The sequence below is a fragment of the Hippocampus bargibanti genome, linkage group LG02, assembly GCF_051943395.1.
Source record: "Hippocampus bargibanti isolate YZ-2025 linkage group LG02, ASM5194339v1, whole genome shotgun sequence".
In the NCBI taxonomy this organism is placed as follows: domain Eukaryota; kingdom Metazoa; phylum Chordata; class Actinopteri; order Syngnathiformes; family Syngnathidae; genus Hippocampus; species Hippocampus bargibanti.
This window is the reverse complement of record NC_142735.1, coordinates 28,081,089-28,103,567: the sequence shown is the minus strand read 5'-3', so window position 1 is coordinate 28,103,567 and position 22,479 is coordinate 28,081,089. Positions and strand designations below refer to the sequence as shown.

At 42.3% G+C, this 22,479-nt stretch overlaps 1 protein-coding gene across 1 annotated transcript; it reads right to left on the bottom strand.

Annotated features, from left to right (window-relative positions):
• Positions 1 to 467: 467 nt before the first annotated feature.
• On the bottom strand, positions 468 to 21,453 carry sorcs2 (sortilin-related VPS10 domain containing receptor 2). The gene is made up of 29 exons (XM_088991267.1): positions 21,258 to 21,453; positions 20,792 to 20,938; positions 20,148 to 20,250; positions 19,988 to 20,064; positions 19,042 to 19,133; positions 18,612 to 18,719; positions 17,267 to 17,387; positions 16,589 to 16,722; positions 16,397 to 16,520; positions 15,941 to 16,120; positions 15,475 to 15,621; positions 14,831 to 14,933; positions 14,670 to 14,746; positions 13,723 to 13,814; positions 13,293 to 13,400; positions 11,979 to 12,099; positions 11,305 to 11,438; positions 11,117 to 11,236; positions 10,632 to 10,803; positions 9,418 to 9,604; positions 9,136 to 9,269; positions 8,944 to 9,067; positions 8,741 to 8,853; positions 5,377 to 5,499; positions 5,133 to 5,232; positions 5,008 to 5,049; positions 4,408 to 4,507; positions 3,574 to 3,767; positions 468 to 2,058 (listed from the first exon to the last, which is right to left on the bottom strand). Exons 1-29 carry the CDS (start codon positions 21,279 to 21,281, stop codon positions 1,994 to 1,996), a joined length of 3,366 nt encoding a protein of 1,121 aa, XP_088847393.1. The 5' UTR covers positions 21,282 to 21,453; the 3' UTR covers positions 468 to 1,993.
• Between the last annotated feature and the right edge of the window lie 1,026 nt (positions 21,454 to 22,479).

Below are 22,479 nucleotides of genomic sequence, written 5' to 3'. Positions count from 1 at the left end.
AGCTATGCTGTAGTGTCTGTCATTTGTCGTGATTGCTTTTGCACTTTTAGAGTATGCAGTTCATTTCCATTAGCTGTTTTGCTAGCTAACGGGATTAACCCTGCTTGTCTCACCACAATGGGGTGCAGAGCTTTCAGCCGCTCTGCTCCCAAACTCTGGAACTCACTTCCACCCAACACCCGTAATATTGACTCCCTTCCTACTTTCATATACCACCTCAAAACCCACCTGTTTAAACTTGCATTCATGGTCTAGTTTAATCTATTTTATTATGTATCATTTTATTCATGGTTTTATTGTTCTATGTATTATTATTATTAACCCAGAGTTTACTCTACCTGATGAGAGAGTTTAATTCATTGTCAATTTTCAAGAGGTTGTGGATGGTGAGAGCCCCCCCTTCCAAGTGTACTCGGGGGGGCCCCTCGGTCACTCGGGAGGAGAAAAAAAAGCAGACGTGCATGTTATTCGGAGTTATTTATTCCAGCAGGAGTGCTCTGTGCTTCCTGGTGTTGACATTGGGGTCATTTTAATAGCAAAAAGAAAGAAGAAAATAAACAAACCACACAACCAAGGGAACACAACTGTGGAATCTGTGCTTGGAAGTTCGGCAGGGCCATCACATGGGAATACCCTTCCTGGAAGCCCCCCTAATTCCCATGTGGTTCCTTGGCACACCAGCCAATGACAGCAGACTTTAAAAAGGGGGTGGGAGATGAAGCAGAAAAATCTGTACAAAAACATTGAAACCCGAGTCAACGGATCTGCTATCAAAAGCCTCGTGATACACAACTCAATTACGAATTTGGATTTCATGTACAAAGTATTTGCAGAGGGGTTGGAAGTATCCATTATTTCTTTCCAGTTTTATTTCCTGGAGCCGTCCCAATACATTTGACCATAGAGTCTTAACACTGATACAGCCACACAGTGAACAATCCCCCCCTCAAAAATAAAAAGCGTCTACAGTGATAGATGACAAGTGTATCAAAAATATCCATATTCATCGTATTTGCTGCAATTTGTATCAAAACGGGATGACGTTATTCCCAGTCCATATAAACATTAGGGAGTGGAAAATAAAATGCACGTCAACAAAAGAGGAAGTGCTTCGTCCTAAAGGCGGTGGCGGCCGTTGTCTTTAAGTCTGAACACAGTCAGAAGCACTGACTTACATCTTCAACCTCTCAATTCTCAATTTGCTTCATCAAAATCACTTTCTCCCAGCAGTGAATTCTCATCACCTGGTGGTGTTGGTCTTTTTGTTTTCAGTCCATGAGAGTGGATGCTGGACAAACTTTCCAATTTCAATTGATGCAAGGTCAATCATCACTTGTCACCGGCACACGTGACTACATTTGATAATCAGCATCTTTGCAATGTCACATTATTTTTGCCGCCACCAGAATCGTCAGAGTTGCGGCGACCCATCCCGGCTGATGAGACCTTGAACTGGTCGTCATGTAGTTTTTGTGCCTGTATTTAATATTTGTGGCTTTTTGTGTCAATTTTAGAGAAATGCAGATGATGCTTGTGGCCGCCACTGCCCAAAAAAGTCACTTAACAAAAACAACACAGTTGCTTTGTGAAACACCAAAGTGAAACCAAGTGAATATTTAAGATTTACACATTTACACCAACCCTTTCCCACTGTGCGCTAGGCCTAATATAGGCTAATAAGAGTTCAAAACAACCCTCCCAACCCAAAAAATGTACACCTCCCTCCGTGCTTTAAAACAATCCTCCCCACCCAAAGAAATGTACAACTCCCCTCCGTGCTTTCATCTGTTAATGATCAAAGGGTTGTAGTGGCGCACGGGGAGGGGAGTGATGCTTATGGTGAGGAGTGTGGAACTTGGGCCTTCGGAAGAGGATGTTGATCAAAATAGGTTCCCACCAAGCTTCGATGTGTGTGTGTGTTGGTAAGAGAAGACGGATTGAAGGCGGAGTGAAATCCCTGTGTTCGTGAGAGTCGTCGTCATAGCAGCAGCAATTAGCTGCTCAGGTAACCGCGGAGTTCTCGGGAGTCGACACCCAGCACCACGCCTGAATGATTACCTAGCAACAAGAACAAAGGGATGCAGGAAATGATGAAATTTCTCGTGTCACCCAGCCCTACTAACACGCAATTTAAAAGTTGTGCACAATTCACTCGTAAATGACTTTAAAGGACAACTGACATCACTTTTTTGTTTCCTAACTTACATCAGAAAAACGTTTTATAGCACAGGTGTCAAAGTCAAGGCCCGCGGGCCAAATCCGGCCCGCCACATCCTTTTTTTCGGCCCGCGAAAGCAAATCAAATTTGTTAAATTCCATGATGATTGCTAAAATCTGAGCCAAAATTTCATATTTTTGGATGTCAACCACAATAAAAGTCATTATTCTTGACTTCAGATTTGAAAACGGGTTATTCATTAATTTGCTGTGTGCTCTATATGTAATATTTGAAGGGATTTAAACATTCTAATGGGTTCCCCAAATTCATAACGGCCCTTGAGAGGAAACCATAACTACGATGTGGCCCGCGGCAAAAAATGACTTTGACACCCCTGCTCTATAGCATCTAAACTACCCAAAACACGCAGGATGATATTTTTAGTCAAATGAAAAACACCAATAAAAATGACTTAAAGTTTCCCAAAACTACTTCAAAATGACCTTGGAAAGTTTCAGTTTCATAAGGTCCCGCCCCCTTGTTTGTGATGTCACGCCAAGACATCTTGCCTTGTTCGAGAATCAAAACAATGGCTTCAGATTCGGAGAAGATGCTTTCTTGTTACTCATCCAGTTATGAATAGGATTCAAATAGTTCTGAAGAGGAAAGCATAAATGTTTGCAATTGATTAAAGAAGTCCTTCCGGGTCATTTTGAGGCGTCAGGACTGATGTGTAGCATCCCAGAAAATGCAGAAGATGGCGCCCAAGCTCTGTTGGAAATGGGCTGATTTGTCTGCTGGGAATTTGTGTCAGCGAATATCAAATACTTGTCTTGGTGCAACACACAAGGATTCACCATCGCGTTATTTATGTGTTTTCCTTCTAATTTTGCCATCAACACGAAGTTTTCAGACCAAACAAAGTACCCAAAATGCATTGTGTGTCGCTTTCTCGGTCAGGGGCGTTCCAGACGTGACGTCACGTAGGGGATCGTCATCAACTCGAAAACAAGACCTCCTGAATATTCAGCGCGAGTCTTAAAACGTAAAATATAGCTATATGCTGTGGAATCTTTGTAAATACGCTCAGTAGAAGTCATTTGAAGTGATTTTACAAATTATTGACGCAATTTATCTAGACGTGTCGGTTGTCCTTTAAATGCCATTACAATTGGATTGAAAAGGCCAGATTTATTCATGAATGGCAGCCAGGTTAAAAATGGATCTGATTGAACTTCAACAGCCGTCACAAGTACGTGTTGATGTCAAAACGATTCTAAGTCACAAGAAGTAATAAATTAATAAATAAAAACAGTACCTTGGCGCCTCTTTGAGCGGTGGGTGCGGTGTTTAGTAGCAGTGGTTAGTGGTGGTCCGTATGAGGGAGCGGAAGGTGGGGCTGGCTCCCGCGTTACCTAGCGTCTGCGAGTCCAGGTCGTCATCAATGAACTCTTCGCCCTGGATGATGTGCTGTGTGTCTTCGCTGTGATTGACAGGACTGGTCATCTCCTGCTCCTTTTCGTTGTGCATCTGGGCGTAAACGCTGTGGCTGCCTGGCAGCTTCCTGAAAAACAACGGGGGATAGACCTCCTCAGTCCTGAGCCAAGGACTGCAGGATTTTTTTGGGGGGTGGTGAGGGGTGGGGGGAGGGTTGTAAGAGGGGGCTCTGATTTATTTACTTATTTTATTTATTTATTTTGGTTTCATTCACCTACAGGTGCTGCTGGTGCGTGAAAACAAGGCATGCACTCAAAACAATGTACAGTGTCATCAGTTGTGCAACAAGGCACTCTAAAGAAGCCATCCCTTTGCGAAGCCACTGTCCATATGGTGGAGTCTGACTTAAAAATAAATAAATAAATAAATAAATAAATTATATAATATATAATTCATCACTTCTTTCTCTGGGGGGGGGTGCACCCTCAAGGCCAACAACAAGGCACTCTAAAGTAGTTTTAGTGGATGATGTAATTTTGTAGTGTTGACATAGGCAGTTTCAAGTGGACACACATTAAAAGTAGAACACTGGACTGTTTGACAAGACTTGAGTATTTTTTTATCCCCAAAATCTGCAAAACTGTCTTTTTTGTGGGGGTGCAAATGATTGAATGTAATGACACCTTAATCGTAGGTTCTAATGTGTAAAATGAAAACAATTGGTGACAATTACGCCTCCCCCATGCATGTCGCCGAGCATAATTAGATTTAAGAACTTTTTATTTCTATTTTTTTTTTTGCATGACACCCACCTCTTGAATTTGTAGAGAACGAAGGAGGCTGTGGCTGCGACGCTGATAAGGAAAACGACAGCGACGGCCCATATGCCGGGACCGCCGGCAGCTCCATGACCTGCGGCCATGACAAAAAAAAAAAAAATAGAAAAAGAAGGCTTGAGAGAGAAAAATATATATCTGAGCTTGAAACATTTGAAAAGAAAGGTTGTGGGAGATGTTCAGGTAAAATCCATGAAACAATCGAGAAAGTGGCGGTAAGAGACTGGTGAATGCTGAGAGAAGATGAATCGTCGCATCAGACATGATTTGGTTTGCGTTTAGCCAAGCAAACTTTCCTCGGGCAAATCTGCGGGCGCGCTTGTAAAAGAGACAACTCGTCACTCTCTTTGTTCAAGTCGACTGTCGAATGACACGTCAGAGCGGCGTTCAACAACTGGTCGTCACGATTTGGAAGATTTGTTGGAAGCGATGCGTCTTGCAAATAAGCGACGGCATCTCTCAGCATTCATGCGGTGGAGCAAAGGGCAATCCGAAGGCTTGTTAGGAAAGAAGTGGGGGGGTCAAAACGGAAGCTCCCCCAAAGGAATGCGGCAGGAGAAAGACCGGCCAACGCACCACTTTCCGTTCCCATGGCCTCAACAGCATTTCGAGCTCGCCCTTCGGGATATAAACCAAGAATCCGCGATGAAAACAAAAGGTGTGGTGTTTTTCCACCAGAATTGAGGGTGCAAGTCCAGTACCTGCGTTTGGGTCTGCTGGCAGCACCAGAACCTGGAGACCGCCTCGCACCACAAAGCTGACATTGTGCTCTTTCAAAGCTTGCATGATGGCCGGAATACGCTGTGGATGGATGGACACGATTTTTTTTTATTTCAAAAGGAGGTTGAGAAACTAAAACGTCAAAATGAAATACAACCGAGTGGCACTTGACCCGTGACCCCTGGAACGGGGACCCGAAAGTGCAAAAAAGGCAAGGACGTTGACCTTATCGTGAAAAATGCTTCTCATGGCTGGCGTGGGCTCCGTCGGGAGGACGTACAAGTCGGCGGCGGTGGGCAGATCCGCTTTCACCACGGTAACCAGGGACTCCTCCGGAACACCTGTCACCTGAGAGGACAAACGCACACCCAAGGAACAAAAATAAATTCCTACTTTTTAAAACGCAGATTGCCCACCAATCAAAGTGATTGACCGACAACAAAAGTAGATTTTTTTATCACGTCCAATTCCCGCAAATTTTACATTTGCATGCCGTGTGCCTACAAGGGATGTTGTCTTGATGGTGACATGAGGAGCTTGGACATACCATGTGATGAGTTTAATGACGGTTCAGTTTTTGGTGTTCAATTCATCAAGCAAGCTCCCTTTGTGACATTTTTTCCTATTCTTTCTGGGTTGTAACATGAAATGAGTCCAAAAAGATAAACCGTGTGGTTTGGTCTTCATCCGTCGAAGACCAGTGATCTCCTTCTTCTGCTCGATCGTAATTTTCTTTAATGTCTTCTTAGGCTTAACACTATTCTGTGGTGGGGTCTTTTTCGGCCCCATCATAGCATAAGTACTCCACTCGATAACAAACCATGTCTGCACTCAAAGTAAGGTGGAGAGGAAAACTAGTCTGCCAGCCATCGTGGCGCTGTTCGGCCGTGTGGTTTGGTGTTCATCCGCCAAAAACTAGTCCGACAGCCACCGTGGCGCATTGTGCTTTGGTTCATCCGCTGAAAACTAGTTCGTATGTCAAGATTAGATTCTCGCGAAAAGTTTGTTCGCTAAAGCGTTCTTAAGCCGAGGCATCGCTGTAATTTATATTTGTATTGTTCTAAGCAAGAAAGGAGCAAACTGTCATGATCTGGTTGGCGACCAACGGGGGGGGGGCGCTGTCGGCCCCGCCTACAACTGCACAGGTGCTGGTCGTCCCGATTAGATTGGCGACCAGCGGGTAGCAACGTCAGCCCTGCCTGCAGCCTCGCAGGTGCTGGTCGTTTAATCATTGACACTTAAAAGGACACATGGCACGACCATCCGGTGCCAGTTCATTGTTTGTTTGCTGCTTGTTTGCTGCTTGTTTGCTGCTTGTTTACTGCTTGTTTGCTGCTTGTTTGCTGCATGCTGTGCATGTGTTTGTTTAACCTTGGTGGACTTTTACTTTTGGTCTTCTTTTGCTACTTTGTATTTTTTCCATTCGGATGTTTCACATTTTGTTCCTGCTGACCTTTAATTTAATACAATTTGTCAAACAACCATTACTCACTCCTGCCTGCTTCTTGGGATCCGCACCCGCCATCAACACCTCGCAAACCGTGACACAAACAAAGTCCTTTTAATATTTTTGAATTCATTGTTTAGTCCGTATTGGCTTAAAAAAACTGCATCTCTGTAGAGACCCTAATTTCAAGCGATTAATTGACTAAGTAATCTATTAATTGAGGGACATTGTATTAAGAAAAAAAAAAACGATTAATTTGATGATTTTAATTTTTTTTAATTTAACACAATACAAGTGAGGCAAAAGACATCGACATTGATCCTCAAAAACTTAATTGCAGATTTCTCTGTCCGGTTTAGAGTCAAAGGACAACCGACGCCTCCGGACAAGTTGTGTCCATAATTTGTAAAATCACTTGAAATGGCTTCTACTGAGCGCATTTTGCAAAGATTCCACCGCATATAGCGATATTTTACATTTTAAGACTCACGCTGAATATTCAGGAAGTCTTGTTTTCGAGTCGGTGAAGATTCCTGACGTGATGTCACGCCAGGAACGCCCCTGACCGAGAAAGCGACACTCATGCGACAAGCGACAATGCATTTTGGGTACTTTGTTTGGTCTGAAAACTTTGTGTTGATCTGTGTTGATGGCGAAATTAGAAGGAAAACACATAAATAATGCGATGGTGAATCGTTGTGTGTTGCACCAAGACTACTATTTGACACAAATTCCCAGCAGACAAATAAGCTCATATCCAATGGAGCTTGGGCACCATTTGTGCATTTTCTGGGACGCTACTTTGGAGTCCTGATGGCTCGAATTGATACGGAAGGACTTCTTTAATCGATTGCAAACATTTATGCCTTCCTCTTCAGAACTATTTGAATCATATTCATAACTTGATGAGTAACAAGAACGCATCCTCTTTGAATCTGAAGCCATTATTTTGATTCTAGAGCAAGGTAAGACATCCTGTCATTATGTCAAGAACAACGGGGTGGGACCATTTCCGGGATCATTTTGAAGTAGGTTTGGGACACTAACTCATTTTTATTGGTGTTTTGCATTTGACTAAAATTATCTGCCTGCCTGTTATATTTAGATGCCTGCCTGTATTTTAGATGCTATGAAATGTTTTTCTGATGTCAGTTAACAAAAAAATGGTGTCGGTTGTCCTTTCAATACTAAAGGAAAACATATTCTAAATGTTAGAAAATGTTTTCCTTTAGAATCTAAAACATCAACTATTCTGTTCTTATATTTCTCACCAGTAGGGAAGCCCAGAAAGTTAATAGATTCTGTTTCAAAAAATTACCGTCTGATTAACGGTGCATCAACATTTAAAGGACAACCGACGTCACTTTTTTGTTTTTTAACTGACACCAGAAAAACGTTTTATAGCATCTAAAATACCCAAAACATGCAGTATGATATTTTTAGTCAAATGCAAAACACCAATAAAAATGACTTAAAGTGTCCAAAATCTGCAAATAATTGAGCTGCGAATTGGGCATTTTCAGAAAGTCCCGCCCCCAGTTCGTGACGTCACGCCAAGACGTCTTGCATTGCTGGAGAATCAAAACAATGGCTTCAGATTCGGAGAATATGCTTTCTTGTTACACATCCAGTTATGAATGTGATATCTCAAAATGTGAAATCTCAAAAAGAGGCAGAAAAATGGCGACCAGCTCCGGTGAGGAATGAATCAGCTCGTTTCCACAGCTCTGATACATTCTTTCCATGGAGTTTGCCTCCCTCTGCTGGTGGCTTTTAGGTGCAAGACATGGTTTAAAAAAAACAGTACAGCAAAATACATTGACGTGATGGAAAGACGCTACAATGCGTCTTTTTTACGGTGAGGAGGCGGTCCTTTTCTGACGTCACGTACGGACTCGTCGCCAACTCAAACACAAGACTTCCTGAATGTTCAGCGCAAGTCTTAAAACGTAAAATATAGCTATATGCGGTGGAATCTTATTAAAATACGCTCAGTAGAAGTCATTTGAAGCCATTTTACAAATTATGGACACAATTTGTCCGGAGACGTCGGTTGTCCTTGAATCTGTCAAATATCAAAATCGTGCGAAAAAAAAATCCAACTTGACCCACCCGGTTGGAATTTTATCAACTGTCCTTTACCTTGGCCAGTATCTTGGTGACAACCTGACCTACGTCCTCTCGCCACTCAGGAATGTTGGGATTGAAGTGGTCCAGGTGCCTGCTAAAGCTTAGCGGGATGACGTGAAAGGTTTCTGCAAAGGGAGGATACACATTTGGCAAAAAAAATCTTCCATGGGGAGTTAACGGAAGACGGTGGAGGGGGGGGGGGGGTGTCTTTTTACCATAGACGTGAACCCTTCTAGTATCCTGCACCATGGACCTCCCGTTGGAGACTTGGACGCTCACGGAAATCTCGCCCTCCTCTGGGAAGCTGGTCAGCATGCTGTTGCGCAGGGTCAACGTTGGCTGCGCGGCAGTTGCAGGTGACGTTAGCCAGCCCAAAATATTCCGGCTGTCCCCCGAGGACCGTTTACCTGCAAGGTGTTTCCGATCCACCAGTAAAAGACGGTCAGGTTGGCCTCGGCGGGGCGGACGACAGCCGTCAAGTTGACCTGGTGATTTCTTCCGGCGATGGGGGTTACTTCCAGGTGCACTTCTTGTAGAGGTGCTGCGGGCGGGCACAAGTACATTGAGTGCTGAAACGTCAAAAGATCTCCACCGTTCCGTCATCCTTATGGCTGAGCATGACGGTAATGACACTCTAAGCAACCAGAGGACGCCAGAGTACACTGTTTACAGCAAAGTCAGCTTCTGACCTGTCACCTGGATGTACATGCTGGTCTGGTCGTGACCCGCAGCGTTCTCCGCCTCCACGGAAACTTTGTAGACGCCTGGCTTCTCATAGCGGTGCTGGATTGGCTCATCTGTCACCGTCAGGTTTTGGTAAATTGCCCGAAAGCCGTCGCCCAGGTCTACCTGGTATTTGGTGCTGCTCGTGTCGCCCTGGGTGAGCAGCAAGGGTCACACTTGAGTTGTAATTCATTCATTCATTCATTCATTCATTCATTCATTCATTCATTCATTCATTCAATTATTATCTCTGTATTTATTTAGTTATCCACCCATTTATTTAGTTATTTATTTTTGCACTTATTTTGTAATTTATTTTTTATTTATCCAGCCCTTTATTAGGTTATTTATCCACTTGTTTATTTTTCCACTTATTTATTTATTTAGTTATTATGTATTTATTTATTTATTTCACTAAAGGGCTACAAAGCCAGAACACTTTATAATAATTATAATAATCATCATCATCATCATAATAATAATACAGTAAAGTCTGGTTATATCGATATTCTCGGGAGTCGGAAAAAAGATTGATATAACCGGACTATCGATATATCCAATCCTGCGGCATGTAAATTTTCTCCTTGAGTTCATAGAAATAGTATCGTAATAAGGAGTACTATCGATATAACCGATATTGATATAACGGGAATTTATTGTACATCTGATTTATAAGCGCCTTTCAAAACTCAGGGCCACATTAGTCATAGGATAGGTTTTTCTGTGGGTGAGCAGTGGCAGCCACATGCGCCAGCGTTCACTCAACCCGGAAGTAACTCAAATAGATCGAAAACTAGCTAGCTTGATAGCTAATTGTGGAAGTAACTCAAATAGATAGAAAGCTAGCTAGCTAATTGATAATTAATAGATAGCCAATAGCCATCTTACAGATTAAATGTCACAAATAAAGTTTTCAATTCATGATGCGGTTTTGTTGTAATTAAAGCATGTTGTTGCATCGCAGACATATTTGAAATACTTGAAATTGTGTTCTGAACTTGTCTGTCAAGTGAAACGCTCTCACCAAAACCTTTGAGTCCTGTCGAAAAAAATGGCACAAACTAATGTTAATCTGTTATTTTTTTCAAAATAATTATTTGATCATAAAGAAGATATTTAAACAATGCTGGAACATCCATAGCACAAAAAATTGGGTGGAAAGAAAAACGGCTCCCATTACCTCCTCTTGGTGGACTATGAACGTGACGTCATCACCCGGGGCCACAGCCAGCATCTGGCCTTTGATGCGCACTTGCAGTCCTTTAGGGGGCAGCAGAGGGCAGTTACTTTGTTTGCCCCTCTGCGCCTTGTTCAGCCCTCCCTCGCACACATTTGACAGCACCTTGCGGTACCTGAACAAAACAAAAAAAGGTCCAAAACTTCCAACACTAATTCAGAATCTGCACATGGCTGTTCGATTTTTATTTTTTTTGTTCAACTATTAAACACATCAACAAGTGATTCTTTTCAGCATATCACTTTTTTTCATTTTTTTTCATGTCAATGTAATGATAATTGAATTATAAACTACTTCATATTGAATGTTTGTCGCATATTCTGGTTTGTATAATTGCAGCATTAAACAGAAAATGGATTGAGTGTGATGTGATCATGAAGTGGTCAACAAGAAAACAAAGACAACGTATTCCATGTTGTTGCACAGACCCTGTGCTGGACTCAAAGGTTCGCCCCGGCTGGCAGTCATCCGGCGGTGAGTCGGGATGGTGCCAAAAGTCAGCAAAGCATCGTCCGCTTTCAGCGAGGGATGGCTCAAAACCGTAGTCGCTGCCAAAAAGTGTGACAAAAATGAAGTATTTTGTCCTCGTGGCTTTTTACCATCTTGACGGGCTTACCAGTTGAAGTCCTGCTCGGTGCACCGGCAGACTTTCGTCCCGAGAGTTGAAGTGTAGCTTTTTCCTTTGACACAGAACGCAGTGTCTTTCCTTCTCCGGAAAGTTTGCTCTTTGCCCATGATGCACTTTTCGCCCTGATGGGAAATGACAAGGAGATGCTTCCGTCTGTGTAAGCTCTCAGTCATAGAGGAGTGGTCGATGAAAAGGTTTCTTCAGCCGTCATCTGTACTTCTTTGAAGGTGTCGGACGTTTCGCTTCTTATCCAAGAGGTTTCGTCAGCGAACTAAAAGTTTTAGCTGATAGTTTTGGCCCTATATATCCCTACTGTCCAGACGTGGCGGTGCCGGACTCTGCTATGATAGGTCCCTGCTCTCAGGTTGGGGGGAGCAGAGGATTATTCCCTGAGGCTACACTAATTACTTCTATTGCCCTGCCTGATTATGGGCTCTACGACTGGCCTGATTGCCCCATTTGCTTTGGTATCACCTCATCAGCATAACTCAACCTATGTGGTCTACGAAGTCTGTCGCTGACGAAGTCTCTTGGATAAGAAGTGAAACGTCCGACACCTTCAAAGAAGTACAGATGACGGCTGAAGAAACCTCATCGAAGGAGATGCTTTGTTTTCCTGTGATTTTGGCCACCCTCGTGTGTGTGTGTGTTGTGTGTGTTACCTGCACGTCACTGAGCTGCCAGGATTCATAGTCAGCCTCTGTACATTGGCGGGGAAATGACTGCCGAAAATCCACTTTGACCAGTTCCCAGTCGGACCGGTAGCTGATGTGTCCGAAGACGCTGCGGCCAAACAAGCACAAAGGCCACTTTCAAAAACGTCTGATGATTGGATTTCATTTTGCCAAAAGTAAAATATATGGCTTGGCAACGTTGTTCTAATTCATATCAGACAACCTCCAGATCTTGTCACCATCGCGCGTGTGCGTGCGTGCACGCGATGGAAAATCCCAGAGGTAAAAATGGAGTCTTTGTGAGTCGATCTGTGACCTTCCCGGGGCATTATAGCCGAGGGGCCTTATCTGACCTTATCTGCCGTCAGAGCGAGAAGAGATGTGACAGGTTGCACTGAGTGAGCTGCCCTGAATGATTTTCCACTCTAGTGGGGGCGGTCATCGGCAACATTTGTGGCCAAGAAGTAGCTTTCGTGAAGATCACATCTCCTATTTTCTCTTGCATAATATTGCAACGTGACATTTCACGTTTGACAAAAATGATAGAATTCTCATGTGGTCATGAGCTAAAGAATTAGTTTAAAGCTTCTTAGCTACTAGTTTGCTAAATTGAGGTAAATAATTTGTTTAATGCTAATCAGCTATTAGCTTGCATACTTGAGGTAAATAATGTGTTTAATGCTAATCAACTACTAGCTTGCACACTTGAGGTAGAGAATTTGTTTAACGCTAATCAACTACGAGCTTGCTAACTTGAGGGAAAAATATAGTTTAATGCATTTCAGCTACCTGCTTGCTAACTTGAGGTAAATAATTGGTTCAATGCTAATCAGCTACGAGCTTGCCAACTTGGGGTAAATAATTTGTCTAATGCTAATTAGCTAAAAGCTTGCTAACATGAGGAAAATAATTTGTTCAATGCTATTCAGCTACCTGCTTGCTAACTTGAGGTAAAGAATTTCTTTAATGCTAATCAGTACGAGCTTGCTAACTTGAGGTAAATATTTTTTTATGCTAATCAGATACAACCTTGCTAACTTGAAGTAAAACATTTCTTTAATGCTAATCAGCTATGAGCTTGCTAACTTTAGGTAAAGAATTTGTCTAATGCTAATCATCTACAAGTTTGCTAACCTGAGGTAAAGAATTTGTTTAATTCTAATTAGCTACTAGCTTGCTAACTTTAGGTGAATACTTTATTTAATGCTAATCAGCTACTAGTTTGCAAACTTGAGGTAAAGAATTTGTTTCATGCTCATCAGCTAGTAGCATGATAACTTGGGATGCGCGCAACCGACTCACGTCATCACCAAGGTCTCGTCTCCTGGCTCGCTCAGGAGCCCGTCGACAAAAACGGAGGTGCTGGTGAAGTTGTGGACCGTCCACGTGTGGCCCTCGTCGATACTAAACCTGTGAGGGGGGCAAAAATGAGTGGTTGGAATTTGTACCGTGACCACATTTGCGACCCTTGTGCATATGTTTCTTAGTATAGAAAATAATATACAAATAAAACTTGAAAAAAGAATGCAAAAAAAAAAAACGAAACACTTTTTTTAGTTCAATATAATAAACATTGTGCTGTTTTTCTTGACGTATGTATATTGGCCACAAGAGGGCAGTAGATTACACAAATCTTTTTTTTAATTGAAATGAAATCTGTGAAAATTGTTTTTTCCATCAACAAGCATTTTATTTAGTAAAAAGCATCCCCTGTTATATCAAGAATGCCTACTTGAGTATCTTGAGTGGAATTGAAGTGTCCTTGATGGCCACGATCACCCCACCGTGGTCGAGATACAGAATGTGATGCTCTTCCTCAAAAACCTTGGTGGAGAGGGGGAATTGGTGAGCGCCAGTTTCAGTAAACAATGGTAAAAATAGTACTTCTTAAAAAAACACATTCTAAATTCATCAGCTAATGTTGCTAAAATGTGTGCATTTTTTTTTATTCGCTGTCGAGTTGCACAGGGATCTGCATTTGGACTAAATTGACAATGTGGGAAACTAAGAACAGTAAAGCTATCCCATCGTGTCTTATTTATTCATATTTGTGTACTTTAATGGTTATTTAAAAATGGATAAATCTATTTCAACCAGTGCAGTATAGGATGATTAACTAAATGCTTTCCACATACATATTAGTTCTCATATTAAATTTATTTATTGTTATGGATGACTATTAATTTTGTACTTTTTTTTATTCAATTATTTTAAAATTAAAATGTAATAATTTGATGCTTTTACTATAGATATGTGACATAATTTTATAGTTTTTTTCTTGTATTCATTGGCATTATTTATTATCTTTGCAATTATTTTCCAATTTTGACGATGATCAACTCGATATGCTCTATTTTGAATGATTGATTGGTGATGATTATTTGAATTATTGCGACACTATTTTTGATCAATAAAGTTGAAGGAAAGGGCTTGAAACAGGGACTAACATCTGAAAACTGGGGGATTGACATTCGTCGTCTGAGGACATTCCCGCGCCCTCTGGTGACCGTGTCGGAGCAAGCGAGGGATAAAGAGAGTTTTAAACCCCTTCAACTGAGAGTCGGTTTGAACGGAACCCGATAATTTTGGTAAGCGATATCTGACATCAAGTATCCCGACTTGCGAGTACATTTTCCGGGTAAACCGATGGACGGGCGGAGGATTAACGGTCATATCTACCTGTCTCCATGTCTTCCCGCAGTCTGACGTGATGTACATTTCTTCTTTGTACTCAACTAGCTTGGAGCCGAGGTTACCTGAAGGAAAATAGAAAGAAAGTAAATGAACATACAATTGCAGGCTAAGAGAAAAAAAATAACAATAAATTAAAGAAAAGTAACCTGCTCCCATGATGAGACCCGGAGCAGAATCTTTGGTGTGGACAGTCCCGGACACATAGGGGTTATCCGCCCAGCGCAGGTGAAGATGGAGGTGGCAGTCGGGCTACAGAGAAGTAAACACTAAGTGGTGGGGGAGGGGCAATTTCATGCCAGCGCCAAAGCGCCGAAGCTGAACGAAAAGGTTTGTGCAATTACGGTACTTGAATGGCCCAAATGTTGAGGCAAATCTGTCAAAATCTCCTTGGTTTAGGAATTTTACTGGGAAAATGCGAGAATTTGGTTGAACTTCCTTTCACAAAATGTCCCAAATGAGATGAAACAATAACAAAAAATAAATAAAGAAATAAAGAAAGAAAAGCTAATACGTCAATTGTCTCTTAATTTGAACATTGGGAAATTCAAAATATCAAAGCGGAGCCTCAAAATAGTTTTTGGGAATGCGGGAGGAAACCAGAGGACCTGGAAAAATCCCACGCAGGACCAGCGCGTACATACAAACTCCACATAGGGAGGCTCCAGGACAGAATAGAAACCCAGACTGTGAGTTCAACGCGCCAAGCACTGGCCCACCGGACCGCGTTGTCTGCATTCATATCCGTGCAAATTATTTGAATGGAAAAATGTTTGAAACGTGAGCCGCTTACCGCTTTACAGGTGATTGGCTTTCCGTTCATGTCAGTGGTAGGCGGGGTCAAAGGCTGCCAATCTCGTCCTTTATTGTAGGTGATGACGGTGCTCACTTTGCCGTCCACCCTCTGATTGGCTAGGAAGACCCCTTTGATCCCGCGCACCTGCATTCAAATCATCGTTCACCGCAAACCAAAAACGTCACCAAACGGGTTTATAGTGCGGATATGTTGCCTATTTGCTCACGAAAGGGAAACTCTGCATTATGATATGACATCATAAAATCATTTTTTAAAAGTTGCAGAGTTTGGCATGCATGTGGCCAAACCACCTGGTTAATGTTTTTTTGGAGAAAAATAAAACAAAAAACACAAAAAAAGGCTAAATTAAAATGTTGCTCCCTTATCGTGGTTAATGGTGACTGAGACCCTGACACATTCAGTGAGAAACTGCATTGGAGCAATTTCAGATGTTCAGTTTTACCTCCAGGATATCGATGAGAACCATCTCCTCAGGCTGCCGGGTGCTCCTAACGTTCTCCAGCACGATGGAGTAGTAGACCCCCCGCGTGTCTGATTGGTACAGGTTATACGTGTCCGTCTGGTACCACTCCTGGAGAGCCAAGAAGACCTGCTGCTCGTCCGTACTCACTATCTGAACGTCCTAAACAGGATAAACGTATCTCAACAAATGCCTTGACTCCTTACGTCAGGGGTGTCAAAGTCATTTTTTGCCGCGGGCCACATTGTAGTTATGGTTTCCTCTCGAGGGCCGTTATGAATTTGGGGAACCCATTAGAATGTTTAAATCCCTTCAAATATTATTGTCGCATATTCTGGTTTGTATAATTGCAGCATTAAACAGAAAATGGATTGAGTGTGATGTGATCATGAAGTGGTCAACAAGAAAACAAAGACAACGTATTCCATGTTGGTGCACAGACCCTGTGCTGGACTCAAAGGTTCGCCCCGGCTGGCAGTCATCCGGCGGTGAGTCGGGATGGTGCCAAAAGTCAGCAAAGCATCGTCCGCTTTCAGCGAGGGATGGCTCAAAACCGTAGTCGCTGCCAAAAAGTGTGACAAAAATGAAGTATTTTGTCCTCGTGGCTTTTTACCATCTTGACGGGCTTACCAGTTGAAGTCCTGCTCGGTGCACCGGCAGACTTTCGTCCCGAGAGTTGAAGTGTAGCTTTTTCCTTTGACACAGAACGCAGTGTCTTTCCTTCTCCGGAAAGTTTGCTCTTTGCCCATGATGCACTTTTCGCCCTGATGGGAAATGACATGGAGATGCTTCCGTCTGTGTAAGCTCTCAGTCATAGAGGAGTGGTCCATCGATGAAAAGGTTTCTTCAGCCGTCATCTGTACTTCTTTGAAGGTGTCGGACGTTTCGCTTCTTATCCAAGAGGTTTCGTCAGCGAACTAAAAGTTTTAGCTGGTAGTTTTGGCCCTATATATCCCTACTGTCCAGACGTGGCGGTGCCGGACTCTGCTATGATAGGTCCCTGCTCTCAGGTTGGGGGGAGCAGAGGATTATTCCCTGAGGCTACACTAATTACTTCTATTGCCCTGCCTGATTATGGGCTCTACGACTGGCCTGATTGCCCCATTTGCTTTGGTATCACCTCATCAGCATAACTCAACCTATGTGGTCTACGAAGTCTGTCGCTGACGAAGTCTCTTGGATAAGAAGTGAAACGTCCGACACCTTCAAAGAAGTACAGATGACGGCTGAAGAAACCTCATCAAAGGAGATGCTTTGTTTTCCTGTGATTTTGGCCACCCTCGTGTGTGTGTGTGTTGTGTGTGTTACCTGCACGTCACTGAGCTGCCAGGATTCATAGTCAGCCTCTGTACATTGGCGGGGAAATGACTGCCGAAAATCCACTTTGACCAGTTCCCAGTCGGACCGGTAGCTGATGTGTCCGAAGACGCTGCGGCCAAACAAGCACAAAGGCCACTTTCAAAAACGTCTGATGATTGGATTTCATTTTGACAAAAGTAAAATATATGGCTTGGCAACGTTGTTCTAATTCATATCAGACAACCTCCAGATCTTGTCACCATCGCGCGTGTGCGTGCATGCACGCGATGGAAAATCCCAGAGGTAAAAATGGAGTCTTTGTGAGTCGATCTGTGACCTTCCCGGGGCATTATAGCCGAGGGGCCTTATCTGACCTTATCTGCCGTCAGAGCGAGAAGAGATGTGACAGGTTGCACTCCAGCTCACTTGACGATGTTAGAGATTGGGAGGAGTGAGCTGCCCTGAATGATTTTCCACTCTAGTGGGGGCGGTCATCGGCAACATTTGTGGCCAAGAAGTAGCTTTCGTGAAGATCACATCTCCTATTTTCTCTTGCATAATATTGCAACGTGACATTTCACGTTTGACAAAAATGATAGAATTCTCATGTGGTCATGAGCTAAAGAATTAGTTTAAAGCTTCTTAGCTACTAGTTTGCTAAATTGAGGTAAATAATTTGTTTAATGCTAATCAGCTATTAGCTTGCATACTTGAGGTAAATAATGTGTTTAATGCTAATCAACTACTAGCTTGCACACTTGAGGTAGAGAATTTGTTTAACGCTAATCAACTACGAGCTTGCTAACTTGAGGGAAAAATATAGTTTAATGCATTTCAGCTACCTGCTTGCTAACTTGAGGTAAATAATTGGTTCAATGCTAATCAGCTACGAGCTTGCCAACTTGGGGTAAATAATTTGTCTAATGCTAATTAGCTAAAAGCTTGCTAACATGAGGAAAATAATTTGTTCAATGCTATTCAGCTACCTGCTTGCTAACTTGAGGTAAAGAATTTCTTTAATGCTAATCAGTACGAGCTTGCTAACTTGAGGTAAATATTTTTTATGCTAATCAGATACAACCTTGCTAACTTGAAGTAAAACATTTCTTTAATGCTAATCAGCTATGAGCTTGCTAACTTTAGGTAAAGAATTTGTCTAATGCTAATCATCTACAAGTTTGCTAACCTGAGGTAAAGATTTGTTTTAATTCTAATTAGCTACTAGCTTGCTAACTTTAGGTGAATACTTTATTTAATGCTAATCAGCTACTAGTTTGCAAACTTGAGGTAAAGAATTTGTTTCATGCTCATCAGCTAGTAGCATGATAACTTGGGATGCGCGCAACCGACTCACGTCATCACCAAGGTCTCGTCTCCTGGCTCGCTCAGGAGCCCGTCGACAAAAACGGAGGTGCTGGTGAAGTTGTGGACCGTCCACGTGTGGCCCTCGTCGATACTAAACCTGTGAGGGGGGCAAAAATGAGTGGTTGGAATTTGTACCGTGACCACATTTGCGACCCTTGTGCATATGTTTCTTAGTATAGAAAATAATATACAAATAAAACTTGAAAAAAGAATGCAAAAAAAAAAAACGAAACACTTTTTTTAGTTCAATATAATAAACATTGTGCTGTTTTTCTTGACGTATGTATATTGGCCACAAGAGGGCAGTAGATTACACAAATCTTTTTTTTAATTGAAATGAAATCTGTGAAAATTGTTTTTTCCATCAACAAGCATTTTATTTAGTAAAAAGCATCCCCTGTTATATCAAGAATGCCTACTTGAGTATCTTGAGTGGAATTGAAGTGTCCTTGATGGCCACGATCACCCCACCGTGGTCGAGATACAGAATGTGATGCTCTTCCTCAAAAACCTTGGTGGAGAGGGGGAATTGGTGAGCGCCAGTTTCAGTAAACAATGGTAAAAATAGTACTTCTTAAAAAAACACATTCTAAATTCATCAGCTAATGTTGCTAAAATGTGTGCATTTTTTTTATTCGCTGTCGAGTTGCACAGGGATCTGCATTTGGACTAAATTGACAATGTGGGAAACTAAGAACAGTAAAGCTATCCCATCGTGTCTTATTTATTCATATTTGTGTACTTTAATGGTTATTTAAAAATGGATAAATCTATTTCAACCAGTGCAGTATAGGATGATTAACTAAATGCTTTCCACATACATATTAGTTCTCCTATTAAATTTATTTATTGTTATGGATGACTATTAATTTTGTACTTTTTTTAATTCAATTATTTTAAAATTAAAATTTAATAATTTGATGCTTTTACTATAGATATGTGGCATAATTTTATAGTTTTTTTCTTGTATTCATTGGCATTATTTATTATCTTTGCAATTATTTTCCAATTTTGACGATGATCAACTCGATATGCTCTATTTTGAATGATTGATTGGTGATGATTATTTGAATTATTGCGACACTATTTTTGATCAATAAAGTTGAAGGAAAGGGCTTGAAACAGGGACTAACATCTGAAAACTGGGGGATTGACATTCGTCGTCTGAGGACATTCCCGCGCCCTCTGGTGACCGTGTCGGAGCAAGCGAAGGATAAAGAGAGTTTTAAACCCCTTCAACTGAGAGTCGGTTTGAACGGAACCCGATAATTTTGGTAAGCGATATCTGACATCAAGTATCCCGACTTGCGAGTACATTATCCGGGTAAACCGATGGACGGGCGGAGGATTAACGGTCATATCTACCTGTCTCCATGTCTTCCCGCAGTCTGACGTGATGTACATTTCTTCTTTGTACTCAACTAGCTTGGAGCCGAGGTTACCTGAAGGAAAATAGAAAGAAAGTAAATGAACATACAATTGCAGGCTAAGAGAAAAAAATAACAATAAATTAAAGAAAAGTAACCTGCTCCCATGATGAGACCCGGAGCAGAATCTTTGGTGTGGACAGTCCCGGACACATAGGGGTTATCCGCCCAGCGCAGGTGAAGATGGAGGTGGCAGTCGGGCTACAGAGAAGTAAACACTAAGTGGTGGGGGAGGGGCAATTTCATGCCAGCGCCAAAGCGCCGAAGCTGAACGAAAAGGTTTGTGCAATTACGGTACTTGAATGGCCCAAATGTTGAGGCAAATCTGTCAAAATCTCCTTGGTTTAGGAATTTTACTGGGAAAATGCGAGAATTTGGTTGAACTTCCTTTCACAAAATGTCCCAAATGAGATGAAACAATAACAAAAAATAAATAAAGAAATAAAGAAAGAAAAGCTAATACGTCAATTGTCTCTTAATTTGAACATTGGGAAATTCAAAATATCAAAGCGGAGCCTCAAAATAGTTTTTGGGAATGCGGGAGGAAACCAGAGGACCTGGAAAAATCCCACGCAGGACCAGCGCGTACATACAAACTCCACATAGGGAGGCTCCAGGACAGAATAGAAACCCAGACTGTGAGTTCAACGCGCCAAGCACTGGCCCACCGGACCGCGTTGTCTGCATTCATATCCGTGCAAATTATTTGAATGGAAAAATGTTTGAAACGTGAGCCGCTTACCGCTTTACAGGTGATTGGCTTTCCGTTCATGTCAGTGGTAGGCGGGGTCAAAGGCTGCCAATCTCGTCCTTTATTGTAGGTGATGACGGTGCTCACTTTGCCGTCCACCCTCTGATTGGCTAGGAAGACCCCTTTGATCCCGCGCACCTGCATTCAAATCATCGTTCACCGCAAACCAAAAACGTCACCAAACGGGTTTATAGTGCGGATATGTTGCCTATTTGCTCACGAAAGGGAAACTCTGCATTATGATATGACATCATAAAATCATTTTTTAAAAGTTGCAGAGTTTGGCATGCATGTGGCCAAACCACCTGGTTAATGTTTTTTTGGAGAAAAATAAAACAAAAAACACAAAAAAAGGCTAAATTAAAATGTTGCTCCCTTATCGTGGTTAATGGTGACTGAGACCCTGACACATTCAGTGAGAAACTGCATTGGAGCAATTTCAGATGTTCAGTTTTACCTCCAGGATATCGATGAGAACCATCTCCTCAGGCTGCCGGGTGCTCCTAACGTTCTCCAGCACGATGGAGTAGTAGACCCCCCGCGTGTCTGATTGGTACAGGTTATACGTGTCCGTCTGGTACCACTCCTGGAGAGCCAAGAAGACCTGCTGCTCGTCCGTACTCACTATCTGAACGTCCTAAACAGGATAAACGTATCTCAACAAATGCCTTGACTCCTTACGTCAGGGGTGTCAAAGTCATTTTTTGCCGCGGGCCACATTGTAGTTATGGTTTCCTCTCGAGGGCCGTTATGAATTTGGGGAACCCATTAGAATGTTTAAATCCCTTCAAATATTACATATAGAGCACACAGCAAATTAATGAATAACTCGTTTTCAAATCTGAAGTCAAGAATAATGGCTTTTATTGTGGTTGACATCCAAAAATATGAAATTTTGGCTCAGACTTTAGCAATCATCATGGAATTTAACAAGTTTGATTTGCTTTCGCGGGCCGAAAAAAATTATGTGGCGGGCCGGATTTGGCCCGCGGGCCTTGACTTTGACACCTGTGCCTTACGTCATACAAAAATCACATTGTGGTAATTGATGACCTTTAGAATGAAAAAAAAACAAAAACAAACGGTGTCAGGAGAGAGCCAAAACAAATTTTGTTATGTTGCGTTAACCCAACAAGGCCTCGTATTGCGCAATGTGTGCGTATCGTCATGAAAGCCGTCTGAACTGCCGACAGCGCATCAATGGTAGCAATCTGTCCTCCTTACCCTTGCTCAAAAATACATTTCCCCGAGCGCCGCGTTCAATCAGCGCACTTCAATAGTACTCAGGCTTGCGTAGCAGCATCAGCCCCGCCTCCACTCCCCCATGGCACGTCCGAGCCAGCCACGTTTATCGTCTTTGCGTAAGCCAGCGACACGAAACGCCATTTCCATCGACGCTCTGAACATCGTTTTTGGCGCTGGGCTCGAATTCACTCTTGCGTTTGACAAGCGAAAGCTTATTTAACTAAATGTCGTGAAATGAGCCCATTTGCCGGAGCAAAGTTGCGACAAATCAAATGTATGGAAGAAATTCTAAAAGCAGCGATTGCATCAAGGCGAAACAAAATGTGTCCCAAAACCTAAACCCGAGCCTTTGTTCCATGACAAAACTCGCGCAGCTAGACAGGCGTGTCGTAAAGTAGAATGTAAGTGGAAAAAAAGACAAATTGCAGGCAGTG